General features: G+C 38.4%; 1 protein-coding gene across 14 annotated transcripts in view; it reads right to left on the bottom strand.

The window, feature by feature from the left end:
- Positions 1–27,784, bottom strand: part of CTNND2 (catenin delta 2) — a 629,078-nt gene that overhangs the window by 66,216 nt on the left and 535,078 nt on the right. For all 14 annotated transcript variants that reach the window (XR_002434978.1, XM_021386174.1, XM_021386172.1 and 11 more), the window contains 4 exons: positions 24,580–24,697; positions 21,019–21,204; positions 11,709–11,882; positions 1,367–1,517 (listed from right to left, as the gene is read on the bottom strand). Coding sequence is in view for 13 of the 14 variants with exons in the window: in XM_021386174.1 (XP_021241849.1) it covers positions 1,367–1,517; positions 11,709–11,882; positions 21,019–21,204; positions 24,580–24,697 (629 nt within the window). In the remaining variant the exon portion in view is untranslated. The remainder of the gene's footprint in view (positions 1–1,366; positions 1,518–11,708; positions 11,883–21,018; positions 21,205–24,579; positions 24,698–27,784) is intronic.

Below are 27,784 nucleotides of genomic sequence, written 5' to 3'. Positions count from 1 at the left end.
ATTAACAGGACTAAGATGCTGAATGGCAGAGACTATGACATGCTGAAGACTGAAAGTGGAGGTTGGATCATGAGACAAAATGAAAACATAATCAGTTATTCATCCAGATTAGATGGCGTGGTGCACTTGCTTCAGCAGCAATTTCTACTCAAAAATTCTTAGAAAACAATGGAAAAAAACCCACTAAACACATGTGTAGCATCCTGTAGCAGCTTCCTGAAAGCTGAACACAATACAGCAAACTCAAATTTCATGTCAATTTTGTCAACATGAGCAAAAGCTGAATGATTAGGTTGGTCTTGCATGCAAAGTATCAGTCCTGAGTTCAACCCCTGGGTAACCCCAGCAGGTTTACACTATTCACCAATCTCTACATCTGTTTGCTTTACAACATGTTGTCCGTGAAGTTTTTGCTATTTTGTATAATAAGAAGTGAGGGGAGTGATTGCCTTGCTTTAACAAGCTACAGAGCACACTGCTCTAATGAAGCACTGAATACAAATAATAAAGCATTATAATCAAAGTATCTATTTGTGGAATTCTGTAATTAAAGGCAGAATATTACAGTATGCTGTAATGATAACAAATTAACTAGCTACCAAAAATGAAGAACAATGTGTGCTTAAGGTACAGAGGAAGTAGAAATAATCTTGTCATGATTGTTAAAGTAATTCAAAACCAAGAGAGCAGATATTTTTTTAAAGATAGAACACGAAAACAAAGTTTGAATGATTCATAGCATTTTGATGACTTATAGCTAACAATAAGCAAAACAACTAAAAAAACCCAGCATAAAATCAACAAAAAATACAACAGTAAACCCCAAAATTTTGCTTACCATACCATCAGAATTCAGAGAGAACAATGATTTATGTAATATTATTGTTCTCTTCCTTATCTGCACATATTTGAAAATTAATTATCTCCAAGCTCTGCTGCTGGAGCTACTAATATGTCCAGTAAATTCCATCTTTTAAGTCTATGATTTGACACTTCATAATCTCCAGTATCACTTTCAATAGAGAATCGGAGGATCAGAGGTGGCTGCTCTGTTGTATCTGATCTGGAAGACGCAAGTGCTACTGTCAGCCTATGAATGAAGCGCTAAAGTAGAACAAAACCATCATTTTTCTTCTGGAGATTACAGCATGACAAATCATAAAATGTTGCATGATGTTTAATTAATTTAACAGTTCCTTGCAATATAGCATTAAGCTGTCACATAAAATGTGAATATAAAGCATTAGAGAAATAACTAAAGAAATTATGTTAGAAATGTGAGAATAATTGCTTTGATTGTGCTTATTCTGCTGTAAGCAAGAAAAAAACCAACATAGAAAATAGACGTAGTTGGGAAAGAACGTACCTATTAACTCCTTATTTCTGACATCTAAGGCCATGTTTCGTAAAGCTGTAGCAACTGCACATACCACCCGGTCATTGTCTATTCGAAGCAGTTCTACCAGGATTGGCAGTCCTTTTTCTTTGCGGACAGCAGCACGGATATACACTGACCACTGTAAAGACACATAGGAGAGTGCAGTGAAGAAAGTGAGAAATCCACTAAGGACAGTAAGGCACCTGAGGTTACAGAGCAAGGAGTAACAGAAGCACAAAAGAGAGGAAATAATTGCATTTACAATGCTAAGCAACCACTTGATTTGAAAATCAGCACTAAATTTTTCATGGCAGCAGAGAATTAGTTGATGAATTGACTTGAATCCTGGCACACCTGGTCACATTTTACAGCCTAAGTCTTCAGACCACTTGCTTTGCATCAGCATTTGCTGCACAACATTTAATGATGTTTGTTCACCAATGAAACAACAAAAAAAATATAACATATACACTACAAGATACGTTCAAGAAGTCTGAGAATTTCTTTATTATCATAAAATCAAATCATTACAGAAACATGAGAATGCTTTCTAAAAATTTCTCTTGGGATTGCCAACTTGTTCAGAATGAAAAATGAGACAATTATGCATCTGATTTTGGCACCTGTAGTGGTCCCAAGCAGGAGTTAGTAATTCACATACCAGCTGACCCAAGCAGGAGAGGGTCTGTGCCATGCACATACTGCTTCTCTGCTAATTATAGCACAGAAACCTATAGATATCTCCCACCTAGCACCTAGATGACAATACTGGCATGTCCATGTCTTTATCTTAAAGTGAAGCAGCACATACTTCCATGAATACCCTTTTTGTTTAACAGCAGAAATGATGAACAGAGTTCTTATTTCTAAGAAATTTCTCCAAGAGCTCTAAATACTATCATGTCAGTGAAACTCTTCAGGAACAGGATCTACACAATGTGTGCCCTGACCAGGAGGTCCATTCTTAGCTGTGCAACTTGGATTTCCAAGCATCTGAAGGTATGAAAGATTAACTATACTATCCCCTTCTTCATTCTACTGTTAGCTCCAGAAGCTGGAAAAATGCAAACAAGAAAATAAACTGTGGTTTAAAAAACTATTGTTATTGCCAAATTTGAGATGTTTGAACACCTGCAGGATGCACAGGTCAATTTTGCACAGCCTACTTTTAAACGAGCCACCTACTAGGCATACACTCCTTCCAATAGTTTGAACATTTCTCTTGAATTTTCATACAGACCAAATTCATGCTTCTTGAATTGGTACTTGGAAGGAATTTGCTGAGCTTCTCTCTCTCCTCGGTGCTATGACATGGATGCTTATTGTGCCTTCACGCTAGGAAGGTAAAGGCAAAATTCTCGAATCCCTAGGACTCTGAAATACTTCAAATATTTTAGAAACTAAGATGATAAGCCTTAACATTTTCAGATCATAGTTCCCTTGTCTTTTGACAAAGCTTTCTTAACCAACAGTTATATCACACCTTATAGAATAGTCAGATCACAGTGGCGTTCCTCTAGAAACAGTAAGCGCAAAAAGAAATTCCATGGCATAACTGTTAGAAAAAGGAAAGCAACTTACTGCCATCATGCATATGGCCTCTACTTAGCACAGCTGAGGTGCTCACTTTAGAAAGCAAGCATCTGTTTACACTATTACAGACAGGTGCCTGCAGTAGCAAAGGTCAGAACACATTTTACAATGACAACTGTAGAAACAGAGAGGCAAGGGCTGCAATCCTACAATATTTGGAGTACAAATTCATTTCAGGTTATATGACTCAGGGGAAATTGGGAAAAAAGAAGAGAAACCAGCATTCAGAGAATATTATTTTAACATTTCACCTCTGTAGTAAAGATGCACAGCAAAAACTAGCTGGCTGGACTTTGCTGTAGACAAAAGCGATAATAGATGCAATAAGCTTTTTAGTCAGGTAAATGGGATGTGGGGCTCTCAGCATCATTGGGCACAATAGGATAATATGTGTGAAATGTAAATGTGCCATCACTTACTGCAGCAAAGTGAAAAATAGCTCTAAGGTGAAAGATAAACAGTAGCAGGATTCTTAACTGATTGTACTATATGCTTCTCTGGTGTCTTCTGCAGAACTAGTGTATGGGATCACTGCATACAAAACAAAACCAATTCTTAAGGATCAGTGATTTTAATTTAAAATATCTGCTGAAAAAAATAATTTCTTTCCTATAACTTGATTTTAATGGGGTATTAAATATAAAATACATTTTGAAAACCCTACTCTTTTGAGTTTCCTATTTTTAATAAGCACGTATATACCTGCCCATTAAATGTGCTGTCACCTGCAGCTGGGCGTACACAAAGCACTTCAAAACTCCCATCCCTGTATTTTCTATGCCTCTTGCAGGGAAGACTGCTACTGCGTCTGCTGTGATTACATGGTGACTTCCAGCATGAGAGTTCAAGTTCACAGTGAGACTGTTTTGATAATGTAGTGAGCCTGTTCGGTTGAGGAACTCAAGCTAGCAAGCATTATATTGAGAGATGTTGCTGCTCATAGTAAAAGTACATCCCAGATGTAGAGCATTCAATATGGACTGCACAGGGAATCAGTAGGAGTGGTTTGTTTGTGGGTGTTTTTTTTTTTTTTAAATCTACTCCATACCAGAGAGTATCTAAAACGATTTTATTGATTATTCACTGTATTACAAAACCCTTCATAATAAAACCTCCATGAACAGTTTTCCTTTCAATTTTTCATTTAGCCGTCAAGGGAAAACACAAGCACTTGTTTTTTGAAACCCAGTCTTACAACAGACTTCTTGGTTGTAGCATTTTCATCATCTATTCCAAAAGGCCAAAAGAAACAAGCTCAGTTATGAAATAAATTAAGAAATGTGGTTTTTTAACCCTGGAGAGAACAAAAGACATTGTAGGAATACAATGGACACTGGAATAACTCAGCATGGAAAAAAAAAAAGTACGCCTCCCTTTCAGAATAAGTGACACGCAAGTCTTTAGCATCTGTAACGTACTGATTCATCTGATAATAGTCAATCATACAACTTCAAAGTTTTCATGAGGAAAAAACCAGATATAATGTTTTACAGATGCACACATAAATAAAACAATAGGTGAACGAGAGAAAAGTATGCATGAAACCTCTCCTCTCCCCTGCACATTCCTCTTTCCCCCCAGCACTCTTCTGAAACTGGAAAAGAGTGGTGAGAATGCCATCTGCTTCGGAAAAGTTCAGAGGCTCCTCATTGCGAATTGCTATCATTTCAGCTGCGTTTCAAGTCAAGCACCTTAGGCAGAAAGATAGAAATGCCTATTAATTGTTTCAGCAGTCTCCGGAGAACTTTCCATTCTGCAAGTGGTAAGAACTGCCCGTGTCTCTTTCCTTAAACTGCCAATTAGGACAAGTCTCTGCAAGCAATTATGCTGTGCTCTGTGTATTTCAGGAACACTCAAATTGAGATGCCTCAAAATTGCTATTTTATTCTCTCAGAGAATGGAAAAATTGATTCACTCTTGCATATACTCATGATTCTTTTGTTTGCCTAAAGCCATCATGAAACATCCCTGCATTTCCACTTTGCAGGTCAATTGCTAATATGAGCTCAGTGAAGTAGAAAAGAGAGAGATGAAAAATCATAAAAAAGAAAAGAGACAAAGGGTTTGTCGCCTATTGGTAAATGAGGCACTCTGCCAATATACTTAATCATCCTGTTACTCCACAAATCAGTGGCAGTGTCAATGATCAAGTAACGGTTCAATCTGTACAGAGAAATGACTCCTATGGGAACAGTGTGCACTTCAGAGTGAATAAGGAAACAAATACACAAAAATCATTATTGTTGCATCAGATTGCAGCTAAATTATCAGAGACAAACATGGGAGCCACAATCTGTGCATGAATAGTCTTTGCAGATAATTGAATTCAGAGGGCATAAGTACTACATAGCACTTTGAAGACATCTAGTGCATCTCTACGTCCACTTTCATTAGTAGTTTCTTTTTTATTTTTGCCATGGTAATTAAGAAGAAAAATACAACATTCTGGTAAATTATTTCTTATGTTTGTCAGTTATTATGGGAGACCCTTTTTAGGGCTGCGTGTCTGTAGAGAGTAAGTATATTAGGCTGAAACACAAAAAAAGATTAATTCATAGGGACCAGACTTATCTTTTTTAAGAAAAAAATTAGAAGCATTTAACAAGTTAACTCCTTTTAGCATTGCATATGGTTTTCATATTCTCCGGTGAATCACCAACACAGGAGAACAAATTAGAAGGGAAGACATGTCCACCACAGAATGAAAAAAACTAACAAAACAAAAAACCACCCAAGGAATACTAGCAATTGAATAGACTTGATATTTTGCATGGATTCACTTTCCTGCCACAGAAATCAGTGTTATATGAGTACCTCCAGAATACTTCAATCATATACTTCCATTTCAACTAGAATTTGCATTGTACTGACACAGTTCAACACTATGATGCTAAGACTCTGTAGAGATACCAAATTTTAAGGGGAGACAAACTACAACATGAAAGCCAACTCAGGGCAACAAGGATGACAGAGCAAACTAAACTACCAATAGAACCAAGAGATCAGAGAGACTCAAAATTTGCTAGGTGATATTAACTGGTTAATTTCCTCTTGCTCTGTGACCTTAGTCAAGCTCAAAGAGAAAGAAAAAAAAGTAAGGCAGATAAAGACATAAAAATAAATAAACAAGTAAAAAAACATTAAAATGCTGTGAACAGAAGATAACTTAAGTGTTTGAGGAAAGTTCAGAAGGAACTGCCCTTGCACCTCGTACTGCAAAATCAAGAATGACAAGTATGTAATTTGTATTGAAATGATCTGAGAGCCATTATAATGGCTTTTCCAAGCACTGGAAAAGCTGTCTGAGCCTATCATAATTAAAAAAAAGAAAATGCTTCGAGACAAAAGTGGTGCATCTTATAGGAAGGATGTCCAGTAATTTACTGTACTTGTATTACTATACTGAGCTCCTATTCAACAGGCTGATCCCCCTGCTGATCAGCTCACTATGTCTGTGATACAGTTGCTTCCAGCACCAAGTTTCCTCAGTATCATCTAGTCCTTTCAATACTGTCCTCCTCCCTACAGAGGTAAAATGTTTCTCTGTGCTAACTGCTGCAGCTTCATCTGTGTGTAGGGCCCCATCTTGGTTAAGAATTCCTGCTAGATTAGTGCATTGATTCTTCCAAAAGTGTGCCTTTGTGGATTTGCTGATGAATGATGACGATTTGCTGATGATGATGACTACAAGTGGAGTTCTCCACTCTACCATGAAAGAATTCATAATACAAATATTTTGAAGAAAAGAAACTAAAGCCTTTTCACTGGAATCCAGAAAACATCCTCCTCAACAGCCTGGTGAAACTCTAAAAATAACGTGAATAATTAGAGTCATCAGAAAAGCCTGGCAGGGAACTCACAATATGGCCCGGGCTGATAAGAGAAGACTGATAACCTAGATGTCTGCTACTTTAGACAATAATTATTCATTATCTGCAAGAGTTTGGAAGGCAAGGCACTCCAAACTCTTTTCTTTTTACTCTTTCAAGTAGCTGCAGTGACCTTCTGACTGCATCAGTCCCTTTTATGTTTGCAGTTCCTTTATCTAATAACTTAATAGAGCTCTTGCTCCCATGAGACTCAGACTTCTCCAGGGTGGAATTAAGAAAATAAATGTAGTTGCTTGCCTAAGCAATGAAGACTGGTATCCCATCTAGCTATCTCAAGAGATCAGGCCGCTGACCCAGAAATCCCATTCACATGGGTATTGTACCCGCTGGTGATCAAAGGCAGATACATTCCATTGTTTGACCAAAAAACATTGCTGTTCCCTGCCGCATATAGTAAAACAGGGCAGGGAAAGGAAAGGAATGCTTTGGCCTTACACTCTTGCAAGACTTGCACAGAGCAGCACTTGTTGCTGGTTTTACAAAGTGCAAGAGAGTGATGGACACTCAGGAGAATGAAGCCTGCCATCCTGCCGTTAAAGCTGACACCGAAAGTTTGTAAAGCCTGCAAAGCAACTGACAACAAAGGCTGGGCACATAGAAGGGATTGACCAAGGCACAGAGTAGGCATGCTACCTATTCCCATGTAGGACCTTAGGTTGCCAACAGATACATCATAGATCTTGTTTCCTGACTTTTAAAGGTGTGTATTACCTGCACAAATTACGGAGGCATTTTAAATCAAAATAGAGTCATATGAATGAGTTTAAGAGTTTGGCAAGACTAAGGACATTATGCCTCTGGTGACAGTGCTGTTTTTAACAGAAGATAACATTGTAGGTGACAAGTTCACAGCAAAAGAAACGTCTCTGGCAGATAAATTGACAACAGCCTAAATTTAGCTATTGGATACGTATAGATAAACACAGAAATACACAGATATCTCAATATCTCACTTCTTCCAGAGAGGGAAACCTTAGTTCAGCAAGGACATAACCTTGGCTTCTTGACATTGTTAAGCAATAAACTATTTTAACTTTTTAAATGTTCAGTAGATTTAATGTATCAATAGCCTATTGACCAAGGTGAAAACTAGAGAACTCGCCACTTCTTCTGTTCCCATCATTCCAGGAAAAGAACTGATGGTAGACTATACATAAAAAATAACCACAGAGATTTGTTTCACAAGACAGGTCTTGTAGCATCGTACCTTACAATTTCTGATATCCAAGGTATTAAAATAAGTAACAATATGAGGTTGAAAAGACTTTTAATGAGCAGACAAGTGCCTTCAGAACAGAGCAGACTGAGTCAGCAAGTCTCCTATTTCTATTTGTACATTCTGGACAAACTTGACAAGCCAACAGAGCTCCTAATGAAAGTGGAGGTAAACAAGAAGTCTCCACTGCATCCAAAGGCATGTCTCAAGCCTGATTTGCTCATGGAAAATGATATCAAAGTTTGGTGAGAAACATACTTGCTTAGGTTTTATTTCCTTTTCTTAGGCACCTTAAGTATATAACCTATTAAGTAGAACTGAAAGTGTATTTAGTGTAATCAGACAAAGTCTATTTCTGGGAAAAAAAAAATGTATATAAGAGTGAAAATTAAAGAAAGCAAAACTAAAACTAATGGCTCCATTTTTTTTTATTGCTCCTTCTGCCTGCAGGAAGTTTAGGGTATGGTGAAAATACCGTGGTTGTGAATCAATGGGAGAGAATATTCTGGAAAGCAGTGAGTCCCCTTGGCAGAAATCCATCATTATTACCACCCAGCTTATGCATGTAGATTTCCATGAAAGAAATAGGTTTGTGTCCTTCAGATTCCAGATCAATGTCCTTGCTACGTACCAGTGTCCCAGTGCAATAGTGAGATGAAGGGACTTTCATATTCACAGCCCCTATTCTAAAATGAATCCTTCTTTCTGTATACTGTCAATCTATTTTTCAGAACCAAAATCTATGTCAAAAATCAAGATATATAGACATTCTCTATCCCAAATTAAGGTTTTGCATTGAAAATACCCTTCCTTATACCTAATGCCAGAAACATCTCTTACTGGTAAACTTACATTTGGACTGGTGAATTTATTTGTTGTCAATTATGCTCCTTTTCTTTATTCATTATGAAGTGTTTGGGTTCTAAGTATATATTGCATTAACCATTAAAAAAAAAATCAATTTTATTCTACAAATTGGTAACATGCAGCAGGCCTTCAGGCAATATATGCTAAGACTTTGGCTTGAAGTGTTTTATATTTACACAGAAAAATATTACACAAGTATATTTATTTCCCACACTTTTTTTTTTGCTCAGTGTTTGGCTTTAGGAGGAAAATAAAAAAATAACAAGTGCCCTATAGATTAGGATTGATTATGTACCTATGTCAACTTTATGTATCAATGAAAAACTATCTTCCCTAGAATAAAGACATTTTCAGCCCTTCTCAGCTATTAAACCTATGCTGCTTTCCTTTTGCATTTGAAATTTCAAACATAGTCTAGGGAAATTAGACACACATCGTCTGTTAATTCCAGTGGCAGACATTTATCTAAATTCCCTAGGCAATTTTATTTTATTTTTTAAATTATTCTAGGCTTCCTTTTATCTTCCCACTTTCCCCTCGTAATTGCATTGGTTAAGCGCTGCCTGTGTTTAAAGTGTTACCTCTCTGTCATTGAAGAGGATTTTGTCAGTTTTATACCAGAGGAACCAGAAGGGCAGAACAGCTGGAAAAGAATCATACAAGTATGTGAATTTTTTTTTTTTTTTCCAGATGAGACTATCTTTGGAAGCATTTAAGCACGCCTGGTGCACCAGCTAATTCATATATTCTAGTATTCTTCTGGCATTATTATAATGCTGTTTAGAAAAACACATCACTGCAATTGCTGTTATTATTTATTGAAACCTTACCTATTTTAACACGGCTTGCTCTTTTCCTCTGTTGCTTTATCATAAAGTACTGCTTGAATGATTAAAACAAGATAATTTCCCATTCCCTATACAATTACAATTTCTTGCAGAAATTCAAAAAATGAAAGTCTCCCTTAGGAATAGCCTCTTATTTTAAGAGCCTGCTATCTTTTATTTCAGTCATTTTATATTCAGAAGACTGCTGCAGTGGAAAAGAGAGGTCAAAAGGTGGAAACATCAACGCTTATGTAATCCCCAAAGAGGATTACTCCCCTCACAAAAATGGCTGGTATGACATGTGAAATTAAGGATATTCATTTTGTGTCTGCACATCACTTGTAATGGAATTGGCGAATCCTTAGAAAAATAGAGCAACAAGAGAATAACCGAGCTTTTCCCATGGTATCAGCATGGATGGTATTAAAGTTCAAATCAGTTTTTCTAACACGTCACTTGCCAAAGAGCTCTGCCGAGCTCTTTTTCGTCTCTAGTCCACTGTATACATCTGCCAGCTAAGGGATGACAGATACAGATTTATTAGAAATGAGAGTGCACTGCTTGGATTTTTGCACTCCTATTAGTCCTGCCAAGTACACATACATTCCTCTCATTTGGACTGGGGCTACACCCAACCCCAGATGATCAGAAGACATTTATTGTGTTTCTGTGCCAGGATTATGCAGTCATCTGATGTGGTCTATAATATGAGAATAATAAAATCATATTGATTTTCAGGCAATGTTTTCATAGCACTTCATAGGACATAATCATTGGACAGAGACTTGGTTGCCAACTCCATTATGTCACTGAAAGCAATAGTCTAACTTATAAAAAAAAAGCTTGGTGGAGCACAGTGCTCAAAAAAAAAAAAAATCACATGCCTCTCGGAATCTGCTGAATGTGCTAACTCAATGTCCAGTAAAATTTTATGAAAAGAAAGAGTCACTCATTAGCCGCAGGGCTAGTATTTCAAAATTAATTCTTACTGAAACTGGTACTTAAATACATAAGAATGAATAACTGAATGATGAAAATGAAACAGGACTCCTTCCGAGAACTAGCTCTGAATACTGCAGATCCCCACACGAGTTTTCATAATAAATGTGAAAAATTCCCACAGAAAGCAGAATAAAATTAATACATTGATTTTGAAGGATTTGATAGTCAACGTTTTCAATCCCAGAAAAGGGATGAAGAAATTGCCATAAAAAGTAAATTAGGCTCATTGATTATCTCACATTTTAGTGATTAATGCTAAACTCAGGAATATTCTCAGAATCTAATTAATGATTTTTTTTTCCCCCTCAATACATTGTAAATATCTGGAAAGGGAAAACTATTTTTTGACTGCAATTCCAAGGTGGAATTAGCTGGAATACAGCGTATTTGACTGAGCAGTTCCTTGCTCGTTGCACACATTTAATCATTCTGTTGATGTACTATAATTATTTCTTAATTTGTTTTAAATAGGTGGTGAGATTAGTTATGTTGGTGTCACTTCATTTATACTTTGTTACACTCTTGTCTAGTTTCTCATAAGAGATAAAATGTAAACCAGTTTCTGCAGTGACAAAGCAAAATGGTTTCATTTGATTGCCACTGGTGATATTTTTGACTCATTTTTCATGAGTATGTCCCCACAGATTCATAAAGATGCTGCTTCTTGTCATTTGGATATTAGTTTTCAACAACAGTTTTAGGTACTTGACCAACATGATTTTCACTGCTGCATGCTAAGTTTTACCATGATACGATTACCTCTATCGATTCAGAGGACTTAAAATACCATCAGAAATTTTATTACAGATAGTTCTGTGAAAACAGAGAGGTATTCCACTAGAAGGAGTATTTAGACACATTTGCAGCATCAATTTGATGTCATCTGTAGGGAGTTCTGAATGAGAAAGAAATACATACTAGGCCAATATTCTTACCTTCCAACTCCCAGCAGCCAAGTTCTGCAGTGCCCCTGCTGCCCCCTCCAGCGTGTCTGGATTTGAGCACTCAGAAAGAAGTGTGAGGTAGGGTTTGACTATTGAAGGGTGCCACAGCATCTGGATTCCTTTGGGTGGTTCTGCACAGTCTGGGAGAGGTCCTACTCCATCCCACTGTTGGAAAATACAAGTCAGATTGTCAGCAAGGATCAGTGAAATACTGAGAGTTGTCTCAGCTGAAGACTTAACAGCTGTTTGTGCACATGTAGGTAAGCAGTCACTCTCCATTTTAGCCTGTCATCTGATTCTTCACAGAGAAACCAAATTTCCTACACAACACTCTTTCTTTAAAGAGAGTACTGGAAAAAATCAAATGTTTTAGCTAGATGACATAACAAAAACCTTCACTGCATATATTTCTTTGGTTACGAACAGAAACCCACTGAATATAAACGTACATTCAGAGTTAAAGTAAAACTGGCACAGGAAGAGATCTGATCAGTTCTTTGCAATCTCTCTCTTTTCATGAGAGGGAAAAGCCAACAAGAAACACCACTGTGGAAACCTAAATCCCTGAAGGACATAAGCATTCCATCCCTTGACAGGCCCCAGAGCATAACCGTACTGCACATCTTCCCAGCCATACACCTTCTGGCCTCCTACTGTAGGCATCCTGCAGGCAGCCAGCCCACTGCCGGCAACATTCAGGTTCAGATTCTGATCTGTTTGGTAGAACCCCTCTTGCATAACTGACTCTTCTTCCCACTAGAGTTCTGCCATGAAAATAACCCTACAGTGATAGTCAAAATAGGTAGTAATAAAGCCTGGAAAACAAGCTGGATATTACATAAAAAGTCAAACCTATTGATAACAGAAACTTTATTCCAGGAGAACAGTGATTTATCTTCCTCCTGAAATGCACAAAAATTGCACTTAAGCATGAAGCATCTTAAAAGAGGGAAATTCAAGGACCAGTCTTACGTTTTTAAAAACAAAAAAATAATTTATGTAATACATTTTTAACGATATTTTAAATATGTGATTTTTATCTACAAATGCAGTAAATGTGTATTTTGCTTTGCCCTACTTTGTACAGATAGAGGGATTTAGAAAATTCACAGCCTTAATACCCTTGCTAAAACCAATCCTTGACTCCTCAACACAATCTTTTTGCAAAACCTCTGTGATCTACAGATTTCATGATATGGCATATAACAGACTTTCAAATACATAGAGTTAGAACTTACTGTGATTACGCAGATAATAAACGTGTATTGTAACATTAAATATCTACTAGACATGCAAAGATAGCACAGGGCAAATTAATTCATTGTTTAGACCTGCAACTGTTAATTTTCCTGGATGATTTAATCAGTTGTGACTGAAAATGACAACAATACATACAGTGGGAAAGACCCAGATTCTCTCATTTTCAGGGCATATCAACTACAGTTTTACTTAAGATAGATTTCTAAAATTATGTACGATCTAAAGGACAGCGAAGCCTTATCCAATACCAACTACAATATCTTAATCAACTGTAAAAAGGTTTTGATAGATTATTATCACTGAGAATCAGAAGTACAAGTTTCTTTTTCTAAACTGAAGTCGAACAAACACTGAAATGGAAAGGTAGCAGGACTGTTTAATATCAGAAAGTTGCTCAGATATAAAACTTACTCCAGCGGACAAACATTACCACAGTTTAAGAGAATTAGCACAGCAACATCTTGTTGAGAAACAAGAGGAAGATTGCCTTTTGAAGAAAAAATCCCTTTAAAAGATGCCATCATAGGGCTGTGCTCTGAATTTTTTTTAAATACATTTCTGCCTTTAAAACAATAGGTTGATTTCACTGTATGTGACTCATTTCTCCTTTGCTCTCCATATAAATCACCATCCTTGCCAGAAGTGTCCTTTCACTAGCTCATAAAAAAAATACACTAAAACCTGGTTCCTATTTTAACTCTTGGAATTTATTCATTTGCACTGTCATAGTTTTTTGGAAAGCAAATGAAAAACCAGCCATACAGGTCAAATCCAACTTCACACCACATTTGGGCCTCCTACCTCAGAAAGCCCCCTTACAATCGGCTTGTGATGTCCAAGGGCACAAGTTCCGATCTTCATCCATCTCATTCTGATTTGCACGTGTCATGGATGCATTATACAATTGAACAATGTTTGCAGAGGGTATTTATTATTTCAGGGACAAAATACTTATCTTGTATCAAATGCATCAGATCTACCCAATATTTTTTTTGTGCACGAGGGAATAACTTTTGTTTTTTAAAAACGCAAGTATCTACAGTCATACAATCCTGTGGACTGCTGAAAATTAGTGAAAATCAACAGCTATAAATAGAGCTGTGTTCATGCTGTACTGGTACATGTAAAGCACTAGGAATCATAATTGCACAGAAATCAATATTTAATGTGGCTTTGCAATTCCACCCAGTAATGACAAAACATTTCTAAAAACATGACAAATTATTGCCTTTGCCTGCCATTCTTGCTGCTGACTTTTAGTACGTGATTATCTTAGCTGATCATCAACTAAGAGGGAGTTGTCTCCTGTCTGTAGAGACTTTTTTCTCACCACTGTGATGCCTCAGAGCCACTGTGAGGGATGAAAGGTTTGGTACCACATATGCATGTGCAGCGAGGGAGCAGTAAACACAGTGATGCTGCATAAGCCTCTTGTACTACTCTCCAGATCTAGGGTGCGTGCCCAGAGCAGCTGGGTGACACGCACAGGGAGGGCTGAACTGCAAGCCACGCATAACAAACATGCTATGCCAGTTTTGGGCCCCTCACTGCAAGAAAGACATTGAGGCCCTGGAGCATGTCCAGAGGAGGGCGACGAAGCTGGTGAGGGGTCTGGAGCACAGGCCTTATGAGGAGCGGCTGAGGGAGCTGGGATTGTTCAGTCTGGAGAAGAGGAGGCTCAGGGGAGACCTCATCGCTCTCTATAACTACCTGAAGGGAGGTTGTAGTGAGCTGGGGGTCAGCCTCTTCTCTCTTGTAACTAGTGACACGACGAGGGGGAATGGCTTCAAGTTGCGCCAGGGGAGATTTAGGCTGGACGTTAGGAAATTCTACTTTTCTGAAAGAGTGGTCAGGCGCTGGAATGGGCTGCCCAGGGAGGTGGTTGAGTCACTGTCCCTGGAGGCGTTCAAGAAACATTGAGATATAGCGTTGAGAGACATGGTTTAGTGGGGTTACTGGTGGTAGGTGGATGGTTGGACTAGATGATCTTGTAGGTCTTTTCCAACCTAGCTAATTCTATGATTCTGTGGTGGGCCTACGGCATCTTCAAGGTCATGCATAAGGGTGCTCCTGGAGCCAGTTCCTGATTCTTCCTGTGAGGCAGAGGGAACAAACAACTGTGACTTCTCATGCCTTCCTATCTCCACACCTTAGCTCTTTCCTCTTGCACACATTATCTCAGCTAAATTCTCACTGAAGAGCTTTATGGTTTCTGCCTTCTTCCTCGTAGAAGAGACCAGTGCCTGCACCCTTACAGCCCAATTGCTGCAGGGCGTACAGGGCTAATACAGGTCAGAAATGAAGCTACTGCAAAGGAGATTTTCCTGATTTTCACCCATTTATTCTGTATTCCATAAATATAAACATCAAATGCCTGAACCAAAACAAGGTGACTTCCTCCAAATGTTATTACAATACATTTTCTCAAATGATGGCTAAGAAATGGCAGAAGTTGCTTTGTAGCTCACCTTGCTCAGTATTAATGAGCTGAGGCAGTGTGCTAAACGACTCTACCCAGTGAATTACTGGAACAGTTATTGTGTTGTTGCAGACCATCAGGAATGATCAATAAGGTCTATTGGAGATAGGCTGTGGATGTGGTATGAACCTCTGAAAAAGAGAATGACTGTACACAATTACTCTTCCTAGCTTATTCTAAGGAGGAAGCAAGTCATAAACAAGTATTCCTTGCAGGCTTCCCCGCTTCAGCTGAAATTGCCCACATATATTCTGGCTGAAGCTGACAAACTGTTCATTGTGTGGGTGAGATACAGATCTCTCATTTCCTGAAAATGGTGCAAAGAAAGGATGAAGTAAAATAGAATAAAAAGCTGAATATGAAGATCTTTAAGAACAACAGACTTTGGAAAGAGTACTCTACTAAGTTCTCAAAGTTTTCACATTACTAAGGAATTTTGAGAGAAGAAAAAACGTTTTAAGTGTTTCCCCATACTCCACAACAGATGATCTATCATCCTGTTTTAATAAAAGCAAATCCATGTTTGTAGTGAAATTGTACTGAATACCAGTAAAGGGTTTAGCTCAGTTGATGCTGTTACAATCCTTAGCATCTTCTCTTCACTGGACTCCATAGATAGCTGAAGCTAGTGGGCTTTGTACTATACTCAACAAATTCCAAATCACATTTAACGGCCCTGTAATTTTGACTTGGAGAACAACTTGGTTATATGTGATATTGAGTGATCCCCATGGTTTATACGTAGGCAAAGAAGAATTTAGAAACAGAAGCACTGTAAGGAGCACTTCAAGACAGTAGATTTCTTGAAGAACAGTACCTGGCATAACCACTTGAAGAAAGACAAGGAAGTAACAAGTAAAAACCAATACATTTCTCAAGCACAATATACCGTCAATACAGGTTTTCATCCCCAAAGTTGGCTTACATTATTAGTGAAAACCAGGAACTGCTGTCTATTTTCTGTGCTTTATGATTTGGTATTCACCAGTATAGTATTGAAATGTTCTTGGCAGAATAGTGGTCTCACCGTATAAGAAGGCATTATTTCTCTCAGATTTATTTTTTATTCTTTTTGAAATATTATCATCTTAAACCTGAAATTTCACCTGGCTTCTTCAATCAGCAAAGATCCCTTACAATAGAAAGTTAAATGGCAACCTCACTGCTATAGAAGGATTTACAGCCCATTTAGCTAGCATACTAAAGATGTGTGCCAGTCAATTCATAATGCTATATAACTTGAAATGTTGCTGTTATATCTAAAGGCTCCTGACAGAAGGTGAAAGAGAAGGGCAGGCTCATTTCACAAGCGCTGCTTCCAATCAAAAGTCAGCTCTGGGGCCAGATTCTGGGCTGACAAGAGTGCTCACAGATGAGGAATTTGAGGGGAGTGTGAAGCCAAGAGGTAAACCTGTTTCCTCTTTGTGAGGAAAGGAAAAGAAATAAAACAGTGCCACATGTGTGCATAATGGGCTGCATAACAAGAAATAAAATAAGGATTAATGACAACTCCCCGTCTCTAACTGAAATTGAATAACATACCCAATTTTCTTAACTGCTTTCTGCCATAGTTCTTGTTTCTCACACAGCTTTAAGAACAAACCTGTTGGCAACAGTGAGAACACTAAAAGCAGTAACAAAGCTTTCAGAGGTAGAGAAATTCAGATCTGTCTGGAAAGTGACAAGATACGAGGCAGAGACATTGATACGTCTACTATGCCCTGGTCTGGGAGGCAGCCCTCTGAAGCTCAGGAGCTTCGCAAGGTGAGAACTCAGTTAACAGCTGACCACAGGGAGAATTCAACAAACAGTGGCATCAGAACAAACCACAGCTCTCAGTATTTCAGTCAGAAATGAAGACAAGCGCATCTCACAATTCCTGGAGCCTCCATAGAAGTTTCGCTTCTATTCTCTGCCTTTTTTAAAAAACACAGATAATATCAAAGCTGTGCATGGCTTTTAGTGCAAGTATTTAGAAAGTTTGAGCTTTTTCTGGAGTTAAACTTCCCTGACCAAGTGACGTATAACCTAGAGAAAGAGTGGTTGTTGTCTCCTATACTACGAAACAAAGAAATTAACTTTTTCTTCCTTTACAGAGAAAACCAGAGCAAAGCAACTTCAACACTAAAAGAGGTTTCCCCTTGTTTTATGGTTTAAGAAACAAAGCTCCCTACCTGTGCATAGGATTCATTTCTCTTAAAATAGAAAACTAGAACTTAAACCACATGGTATGTATAAAACAATAAATTTGATATTATTGCCTAATTTTAGTAATTCTGCTACTAGAACTTTTTAGATAGTTTGTATACTTAAAAATTAAAGGCCACCCTATATATGCCTATATTGGCCACTTCAGAGGGAATTTGCAGAAATATACCCTTGAGAAAGTAACTGAAGAACTGAACAAGTATACTGTAACAGGAAAATCTCACAATTACATTCACTAAGAACTGAACAGTCTCCCCACATTGTGTATTGAACTCTATCTTCCTAAGAGAGGCAGTCACTTTCATTATACATGAACTTCACAGAGCTGCAAGAAAGATACCTATACCATCAAGCACATATTCTCCGGAGACATAAAAGCAGCAGGCTACAGAACTGGAAACTACTTCCCTGTAGTGCAGTGTAATGATGCTTAGGGCCATCCCTGGAGGTGTTTAAGGCCAAGCTGGATGAGGCCCCAGGCAATCTGATCTAGTAATTGATCTAGTAGCTGGCAACCCTGCCTGCAGCAGGGGGGTTGGAACTTGATGATCCTTTGGGTCCCTTCCAACCCAAGCCATTCTACGATGCATTGTGCCTTCATTCTGCACTTCCTCTAACAGGAGGGGCAAAAGGCTGAAGAGCACTAATGGAAGCACATATGTAAAAACAAACAACAAAAAAAAACACCCTGGTTTTAACTCTGAACTACTTTTTTTTTTTTGTACCTGTAAATACCAATAACACGAATCTTAAAAGAAAATATATTTTTATGTATGTGAAAAACTTCTCACAAAGGCAACAAAACATGCATTCTTAGCCTAAGCAACCTATTAAAATTGGCCTAAAGCTCAACCTAGAAGCATCTGGGTAAGTAATTATTTTTATATCCGTCTTTCTCTCAGATTTCTTTCCAAGGACTTGAACCTCATGGCCACGTGTAGTGCTTTAAGTGTTTCAGATACTTTAAATTATCATATCCTATGAAGATTCCACATGCATGCCTTGCTTATTTACAGGTAAAACAGTGTCCTTCACCAGCATGCTCTTCTGAACTATATTATAACATATTTAGGAGGATAAAAGCTTCCCTGCTGAGGCACTTAAAGGAATGAGCCCTCTAAATATAGCATCTCAAGAAGAGCAGGAGATCTGTTCTGAAAGATAGAATGAGCAGCAGGTAACAGCTTAAACATTGCAATTGAAAAGAGATTATGAAACCCATTATCTGGAAAAAATTAAGTCTTGCAAAAAAAAACCCCTGAGATTATTGCAAAAGAATACGTACACGTGTAAAGCACAGAGCATCAGTCAGCATGCTGGGTGACAATGGATCATCAAAGGACACCTAAAAACATTCTCCTGGAAGCTGCAGAAAGTGTAGAAAGCTTGATTTGGATAGGGTGAATTCTGCCTACGCTGAGGAACACAAAACAATCCAGTTGTAAAAGGTTCTTGCATAGCAGAAAAACCTCCACAACACACAGGAAAACCTGTTTCTTCTTATATGCACAAACCCAGGAAATACAGTCATCCTGGCTGTGACAGAGCATAGAAGAAGACAGTGACCTGGATTTCCATTTAGTCTTATTTTTCAGTAACAAAGAACGCACCAGGGTCCTGAAAAACAGTTCAGATAGAAAGGAGATGAAAGAAAAATGTTAGAAATATTATTCTAATGTTTCTAAGTTAAAGTGGTCCTAGGCTGCACAAAGTTAGTTCTGGAAGGGGTGAATTTTATTTCCTTACTGCAGTAAAGCCTAGTGAATGTAAACCTGAAAAGATGTGCACAGTTTTATTATTACTATTACTTTAACACATTAAACCCTTCAATTTAACAAACATGAGCAGATCTGGAGATGCCTTTTCCATACTGCATGCTGATAATGAATGATCAAAGAAACAGACAAAGCGTACCTACGGGAAGGCAGAAGCATGTATATTTTAAAGGAAATCAGCCAAAAGGCCGAGAGGAGAAGGAAGATAAGTTCTAAGGAATCTTAAAATAGAATGATGTCTAATAGGAATGATGAAACATCAAAGTCAAAAGTAGCCCGAGATCCAGAAATTACAAAAGGAACAGAGAAGAAGTAAAATAGACAAGAAAAAGAGAGAGAGAGAGAGAGGACGCTCGTAAACAGAGCATCAAGAAAGAAAGGCCAGTTACGTATAAGTCTTATGAGTCACAGGAACTTACTAGTCACAAGAACCCGAATCTTAGCTTGTTTACATTCCTCTCACTTTTCCATATGAATAGATTTTGCCTTTATGAAAGGAGTATTTTCAGCAATGGTTTATATCATTTATTCAAATACCCTGTCTGCCTGATTGCTTACTCAAAAAAATATTGTCTTTGAGCGTTCTGAAAGAGAAATAAGAGACAACGGAAAGGAACAAGTCTATTAAAACAGCTACCTGTTGCCATCACCAGTCACTGGAAAAAGCTCTTTAATCAGTAGCCATTCTCAATGCTATTTAGCGTGTTCACTGATACAACACAGTCAGTAAAATTATTGCCAGCATTCCCCAGTTTTTTAGTCAGAAGAGGAAAGTAATGAAATAGACACAATTTTAACATAAATTCACTGTAACATGATAGAAAGTGCAGCAATGACAGCAGAGTAGCAAAGCCCTATGCTGCAGCAAGTAAGGACTTGCTCAAATGCAATAGCTATGAACACAGAAATAAATGAAAGAATCTATTTACCTTCAGAAGACCTCGGACAAACAGAGATCTACAACAAGATATTTTCACTTCCACTGCCAAGCCTTAAATGAGGTCTGGGATAGGGTGGATCCTGGCTCCAACCCTTCCAGTCACTCAGGTGCACTGCACTTGGGTTGGCCCTGCCTTCCCACCAGGTGCTCAATCACTGCTTCAAGCTGTGACTTAGCATTCCTGCTACATGCACCTCAAACAAAAGCCCACAGCCCCTCAGATAACTTAACTATCAATTCTAATTTCCAATCTTCAGAAACAACATTAGTTACACGAAAACATGCACGTTTTCTTTACATTCACTCACATTGCTCGATTTAGTTCTATACAGCTTTTTCTTAAAATGCTGAAGCAGAGTATGAGACTAATTTTGAAACAAATACATACATATAAATTGGTCAAGCACTGGAATAGGCTGCCCAGAAAAGTGGTGGAGTCCCCATCCCTAGAGATGTTCAAGAGATGCGTGGATATGGCACTAAGGGATGTGGTTTAGTTATGTGTCTCAGTAGGCAACAGTTATGCATATTATGCCCCATGTGCTTAATGTGTATTACTTACTTTTCATGATACAAGAATTAATTTTCATGATGGGCACTCCAACTACTTGCAGTGCAACTGCAAGTGTCTTTCATTACCTGATCCTGTGATTTCTTTTTCTTCTTCTTCTTCCCCCAGCATCCTGAACTCTCTGCATCTTTTCCATTGGCATCACCACAGAGTAATCCATCAAGTTCATCTGTTCCCATTTGCTGTCCCTGAGATGTTTCTGCAGCTAGCCTGTATGAGAGGTTCCTCAAAATGCACACACAGTTTTCAACGGTCTGAAAAGCGTGACAAAAAAGATAAAAGAAAAACAGAAGTTAAAATACTTTCCTTGTTCATTCTGTATACAAAGCTGACGAAATATAATTGATCTTTCCAGCTGCATTTTCCCAGTACAATTCTTATCTACTCATTTCTGAGTATTCCCTTGGTAACCACTCCTTAAGAGATTTAGAAAATCTGGCAAGGTCTCACACTCTCTTTTTATGGGAAAAAAAAAAAACAACAAACAGCCTGGGCAATATTTTTCCACGAGTTTTTTAATGTCATTCTGAACTTCATGCTGGAGCCTTATGTGAAACAGAAAATGATATGAAACGAAAGTGGCAATGGTTTTGTATGTTCATTGGTTTTAAACCAGAAATAACACTTATTTCTGCCATCATATCTATGATAATTGTCAGAAAAGACAGGTTCCAAATTCTATTTCAGAAATATTTGTAGCATAAACAGATTATGTTTCTGGAGGCTAAAAGGCAAGACTAAGAACTTCAGAGGTCTTGATGTTTTTATTGCTTTTAGCTAGGCTGCAAATAATTGGTGGACAGCTTTTCCCTCTCAACTATTTGTCTCCTAAATAGATTGGGCCCTCTGTAAAAGATGCTGCTGGGAATTCAGAAACAGACTTAGACCCAGTGGAAGAAAAAGGTGGCACCAGTAATTCAGCATAATTTCTGATAGTCTAAAAGTTCAGTTTTAGATTTGTTTGAAGCCTACTCAGTTAGTTAGTTCAATTTGGTTTTGCTATCCATTACGAGAAGAATCTGCACTTAATTTTATGAAGGCAGAGAGAGCATGGTTAAAAAAAGTCATTATCTATCTATATCTATTTCAACTGTTCCTAATGCTCTATGGAGACAAAAACAATAGTCACTACATCCCAGCTCTGTTGCTCCACTAACCCAGAACAGAATGAGTATGAGGTTTCAGCTCTATCCTACTCTCCCATATTCACCAGCCAGGCAAGCAGATGGAGCTGCATTTACTTCCATGTACAGTATGAGCTTATGCCACGTAATATTTGGCACAGTTTTTGAGACAGCAAAGTTCTAGAAAAGGTATTAAACAGACTCATCTAGACAGGATTTTTTATAAAGAGATGAAACTTCAAATTAAACTTGCAATGATTTGAAATCTCCAGCCAAATATACAAACAAATATAGAAAAACATATGTATAGAAAAATGCAAAACTTTCTAGTGCATCATTCCTACCTGAAAGCTATGACTTTGTAGTGACCACAGTTTTAAAAAAAAGTTTACTACCTTTAACTTTTCTTTAATATTTCCACATTTGAATTTGACTTTTGCTAACAGTTAGTTCTGTACAGCTGTAATTTGCTTAAGTTGGAGCTTTGTGTTGATTAAAGTTTGACATTTTATTTCCCCTTCTCATGAATATTAGTTTTCACACTTTAAATTCTCATTCTGTAAAGAGAACAATTTTAACTGAGTCTACCACAAGGACAATGTTAACTTTCAGCAGAAACTGATAATGCCTCAAATGCAACTGACACCTTTGCCATTTGGATGAACTTGTACAAGACAAGAAAGTAGGTTTTATTCTTTCTGATTTGTAGCTCTGAACTTTCAAGGGACCTCGCATTCCTCTTTCCCTACAGAATATTTCTTACATTTCATCATAAATGTCCACTAGATTAAAAAGCGATTTAGAGGCAGTTATTCAAATATTGTGTTTAATTAAAATCACTTTCTACTTTGGGAAAAGGATGCAAGACCTTCAGCTACAATGCGGTGTTTTGCATTTAGCTGCACAAGTGCTGTATGCCATAGTTAAAATCCTGCTAGACAGGAGGTTAAAACCGCTAAGGCAGAGAGAATGATTCTTCTCTCATGTCCTCATTTTTTCCTCTGTATCACAGCCTACAGATTCTACAAAGTCATAACAGCTACAAAGGAGAGAATAAATGGAATATTCTATATCAGTGGTAAGAGGCGAAACAGAGAGCTTACTCTCCTCCTTACTTAACCCTTTTAATAGTGTAACAACCTTGAAATCAGCCCAGTCATCTACTAAGAAAGAGCAGCAGTGAAGCTGCGAGAAAGGCAGCAATCTACTTCTTCCACTTCAATCTACCTCCTGGTCTGTTCCAATGAAGCCCCCTGTCTTCGCTTTTCTGGCAGCCAAGCTGAATCAGGCAGGTTTGACACAATTCCTGTTTCTGCTTTTCCAAAACTAATGAAACTAATGAAATGTCCCTCTGTTTCTGAGCAGCTCTGCAGGAAGTGAGATGAAGGGGTGGGAGGCAGCTGGTGGCTGCTGGATTTGCTCTGGACCCTGATGCAAGCATGGTGAGTGCCTTGTGGGTGGGCCTCCTTTGGTCATTACTTCACTAAATGTATATTAATGGAAAGGTGAGCCTAGACTCCTGAGTTCTGGTGGGCTTTGGTTATTTTGCCACTAAATCTACACAGCATGCTACAAACCCTTCATTATTCCTCCCTCCCTAACCTGAAAGTATCAGCAATTTTCATCGGTTTCATTTAGTTAATGACCAGAAAATTCTGGAGATTTTCAATTTGCAAACTATCAGAGGTCCACGGACAACTTTGTGAAAGATCATTCGAAATGCACAGCCAGGAGGCTTTAAGACTTTGCTGTGCAAAAGGTTTCTCTTATGGGAGTTTTTGAAGGGTTGGCAAATTGACCAAGGTTGTTGGAAGTGCTTTAGCACAATACACTGAATACAGAAGGTAATTGAGGCTAGCCTTTTTTTCTTTTTCTCTGGAATACTTAAATGTATTTGATGTGCTACAACTCTTCAGCTTGTAAGTCCTTGAATTCCTTTTAATTAAACAGTGTCGTCCACCTTTGAAGAGTCCCGTACTTTCAGAGAAGTGACGCTGACATAAAAATACATCTTAAAAGTTATTGAAAGCATTCGTTGATCCTCCTCAAAGAAGATGTCACATTGGTAGCACTGTGAAATTGCTTAGTAATTGCCACTTTGTTTTTTGTTTGTTTGCCTTGTAAGCCTACCACACTGTTATTAGTTCTGTCTCACACTGAGTACCAAAAATCAATTTTAAGGTAAACCTGGCAGTGGTGTAAGGAAGTTTACATGGAGTATGACACATTTGCTCTTATTAAAGTAGTTACTATATTTCCTCTGATAATAATGAAAGTGAGAGGAATGCATGCTTACCCGTACACATTACACTGCTAGACACAAACCCAATACCTAGCACACAGAAATGTACAGTTCAAGAGAAGGAAAAGAAAATGATGCTCAAAACTACTATTTGATAAGGCATCCCTTGGGACACATTTTTTTTTTTTAAACTGTTGCTTTATAGCCCTGAGGTACGGTGAATATCTGGATTTCTTGCTCCTGAAAAGACAAAGATGACAAACCTTACTATCAATTTCACTGCTCCCCAGAGCAGACTGGATCACGTACAGCAATGCATCCGTCAGGCCATCACACTCCCTCATCCTTCTGCGGGCCTCCTCTCCAGCAGAGCTGACATTCCTGTAAGGCAACAGCAAAGGTCACCACCTGCACAGCTTCCATGCCCACTGCCCCTGCTAAAACATTCTCACAATGAACACCAAGCTACAACATTTGCTTTTTCTCCTTTCGTCACTTCAGAGCTGTGAATAATGAAGACAGCTGTGAATGATCTCCGGAAATGCAACACAGAGGGGAGCAAATGGAAGGCATCAGGTCCTCCACATGAAAGGGCTGAGATGCCAAGCAGCATGCGTCTACCTGAGCTGAGACTCATAACTCACTACAATTTGGAGAAGAGCTGACTATTGTTGCTGTTTTCCTTTTTTTTTCTTCTTTTTTTTTCTTCTTTTAAAGAATGGCCTTTATATTTGTGAAAAAGTGTTTTAAAATGTGCATTTGTACATATAATTCAGACTTGGAAAAGTCTAGAAGTTTTGCCAAAGACATCTCTTGGGATTTGAAGAGCCCAGTGGTCAGGGCTCTTGACCTACAAGTAAAAATGATCAAAGCCTAACATGAAACACCTTGTTTCTCATTTTACGTGACTGCTTCCTTTTCTCTCTTTTGGAGAGAACACTGATGCTGCAATATTCTCTTTATATCATTATTTGCAAGTTATTTCAGACAGGGCCAGAGGGCTTTCTGAACTTCTTTACAAAAATACAACTAAAACAAAATCTACTAAATAACATGTGTCATAAAATTCAAAATATAGATGTAAAAAGACAAATATGTATGAACGTGTACATATAAATAGAACCCGTGCTTGTTAACATCAAGAAAAACTGAGAAAAATTGTATTCAGCAGCAGTTCTGATTTGGAAATGGATGAGTTGGCAATCTCCTCCATTAGGGGCAGACGTCCCTCTGCTGAGGTGCTCACCTGTAGCTCCTCTCTCCTCACTTCTACAGTTTACACAAAGGAAGAACAGAGAAGCGTTCTTCGAAAGCATTCTACAAATCTCAAACACCAGCCCTAATTGCCTAATAGGAACATCTGGAAATGGAAGAGAGGACACTGGGCATTTCATTTGGGAAGAGGGCAAGGCACTTTCTTCCCCTTATATCATCTTAAATTGTCTTGGTATTAAAGACAGAAAGAAGATGAGAATCTTGGGAGAAGAGAATAACTTTTAGGAGGACAGTGAGAGAACTTAAGGTCTCCTTTCAATTCTTTGTCTCTATAGTTCTTCCTGTTCTGCCTCCTTAGCATCTAAAAGAAGCGTTTCCATTCCAGCAAAGCACCAAAGATTTTTCCAGATCAAATACACACACCATTTTCCAGCCATACTTGCATCTCCACACTGTCCTATTTAGCCCTGCTCTCACATGCAAGCTGCCCCAATTAATTCAATACTGTTCCCTTCAAGTATGCAGTCAGCCCTATGGAAAACATACAGCCCTGGAACTGTAACCAGAACAAATTCCTGTAACTTCCAAGCACACAAATTCATGCTTTCCATACACCTAGAGATTCCTCAGTTCTCCCCACACTGCACATCAGAAATGCCTCCTATTAAGGCATTGCTAGTTTTGTGTTGTGTCAAGTTTTGTGTGGTTTAGTTCTTCTTCTGGTCCCTAAACTCAATGCTGCTTCTCTTCTTTCCCTGCTGCTATACAAGCAGCAGATGAGGAGTCTTTCTCCAGCTTAGGGTGCCCTCTTCTATCATCCAGAAAGCATCAACTGGAGAAAATCTTCCACTGGATCCCTCTTTGATGTGATAGAAATCCTCTGACTTCCCCTTTGGGTGACAGAAATCAGAAGATAAAATTACAGAGCATCCCTTCCACCAAACTGTGCCCCTATAGTGCTGAAGGCTCTGGCTTGGGTGTATTTTGAGTAGACCGTCCCCTTATTAAAGGCAGCAGCTCTGCCTGAAAGTACAGCAAAAGCAGGAAAAGCAGAGCCAAAGATCTGAATACTAGAGATGGAGATTGGGTTGTGCAGAGAAGGGAGGATTTGTGGACTTCTTTCATCGAAAACTCCTACTCTCTGGCAAGATAAGGAGAAACAGAAAGAAAGCTGTATCCAGCCCTAAAAGAATACTGCATGTGGAATAACTACACAGATTATTAGTGGTGCCTTTCCTTGCAACACTATGTATATATATAATAAAAAAAAACCCTGAAATATTACTGGGTCCCTTTAAAAAGCAGTAGTATTTTGCATTATCATTGCGTGTCCAGGTGTTTTCCATTTACAGTTACATACACTGAGTACAAACTTTCAAAACATGCAGACTTTCGCATCAGTAGAAACAGAGAGGTATATTTTCCTTGATCTTTTCACAGAGGTGATTTCTCCTTCTCTCTAGCATGGACAAACATCACCACAGCCTGACTGGAAGCCTCTCAGCTCCTCCCCAAAATCACTAGAGACCCCTCCTCAACAAGACAGCAATGCAGACAACCTTACACTCCCTGGGCACTGAGCTGTCTGCCTCATCCACTTCTAGCTAAGGAAAGAATATGAGGCCTTTATGTAGACAGACTAGGGGCATGCACATCTTGCACAGAAAATGCATTTCTTTGCCTTGTATGGAGGAGCTGCTGAGTTCAGTTATTCAGCTTATCATCCTTCCTCATTAAGCTCTAGTTGGTTCTGCAATCCAAAGGTGGATACACTGGGCTCCTGTGACTGCTATTCCTTTTCTTTTACAAGTCTCTATGTAGATTCAGCACTCTCTCTTGAACATGGCTCACAGCTGTTGCAGCCTTCCCCAGACTTAGGGCATTTATTTCGATTTGAAATAGCTTAGAAAACAGGATAGATCCGAGCTTCACATCAACATTTAGGCAGAAATAATTACTTAATTATTTAAAAATAAATGTATCATACTATCTAACTATCCCCATTTCACCTCTGGTGAAGGAAACATATCCCCAGCCCTGTAAATCATTGCTGAGACCTTTCATACGAGGGCTCTACATGACCGCGTTCAGGCTATGAAGTTCTGCAGAACAGAAGTGAGTCCCAGGTTACTCAAGCTGACAAGGAAAACACTCTGCCATCTTAATTTTCTTCTTTCTAGTCATTAACTCAAACAAGCTGTAGCTGGTAGTGTGACAGGGAGTAAGAGATGATTTTTCATCTGTAGATTTGCA

The sequence above is a fragment of the Numida meleagris genome, chromosome 2, assembly GCF_002078875.1.
Source record: "Numida meleagris isolate 19003 breed g44 Domestic line chromosome 2, NumMel1.0, whole genome shotgun sequence".
Taxonomy (NCBI): domain Eukaryota; kingdom Metazoa; phylum Chordata; class Aves; order Galliformes; family Numididae; genus Numida; species Numida meleagris.
Note: the sequence above shows the minus strand (reverse complement) of the source record. Positions and strands in the feature narration are given on the sequence as shown.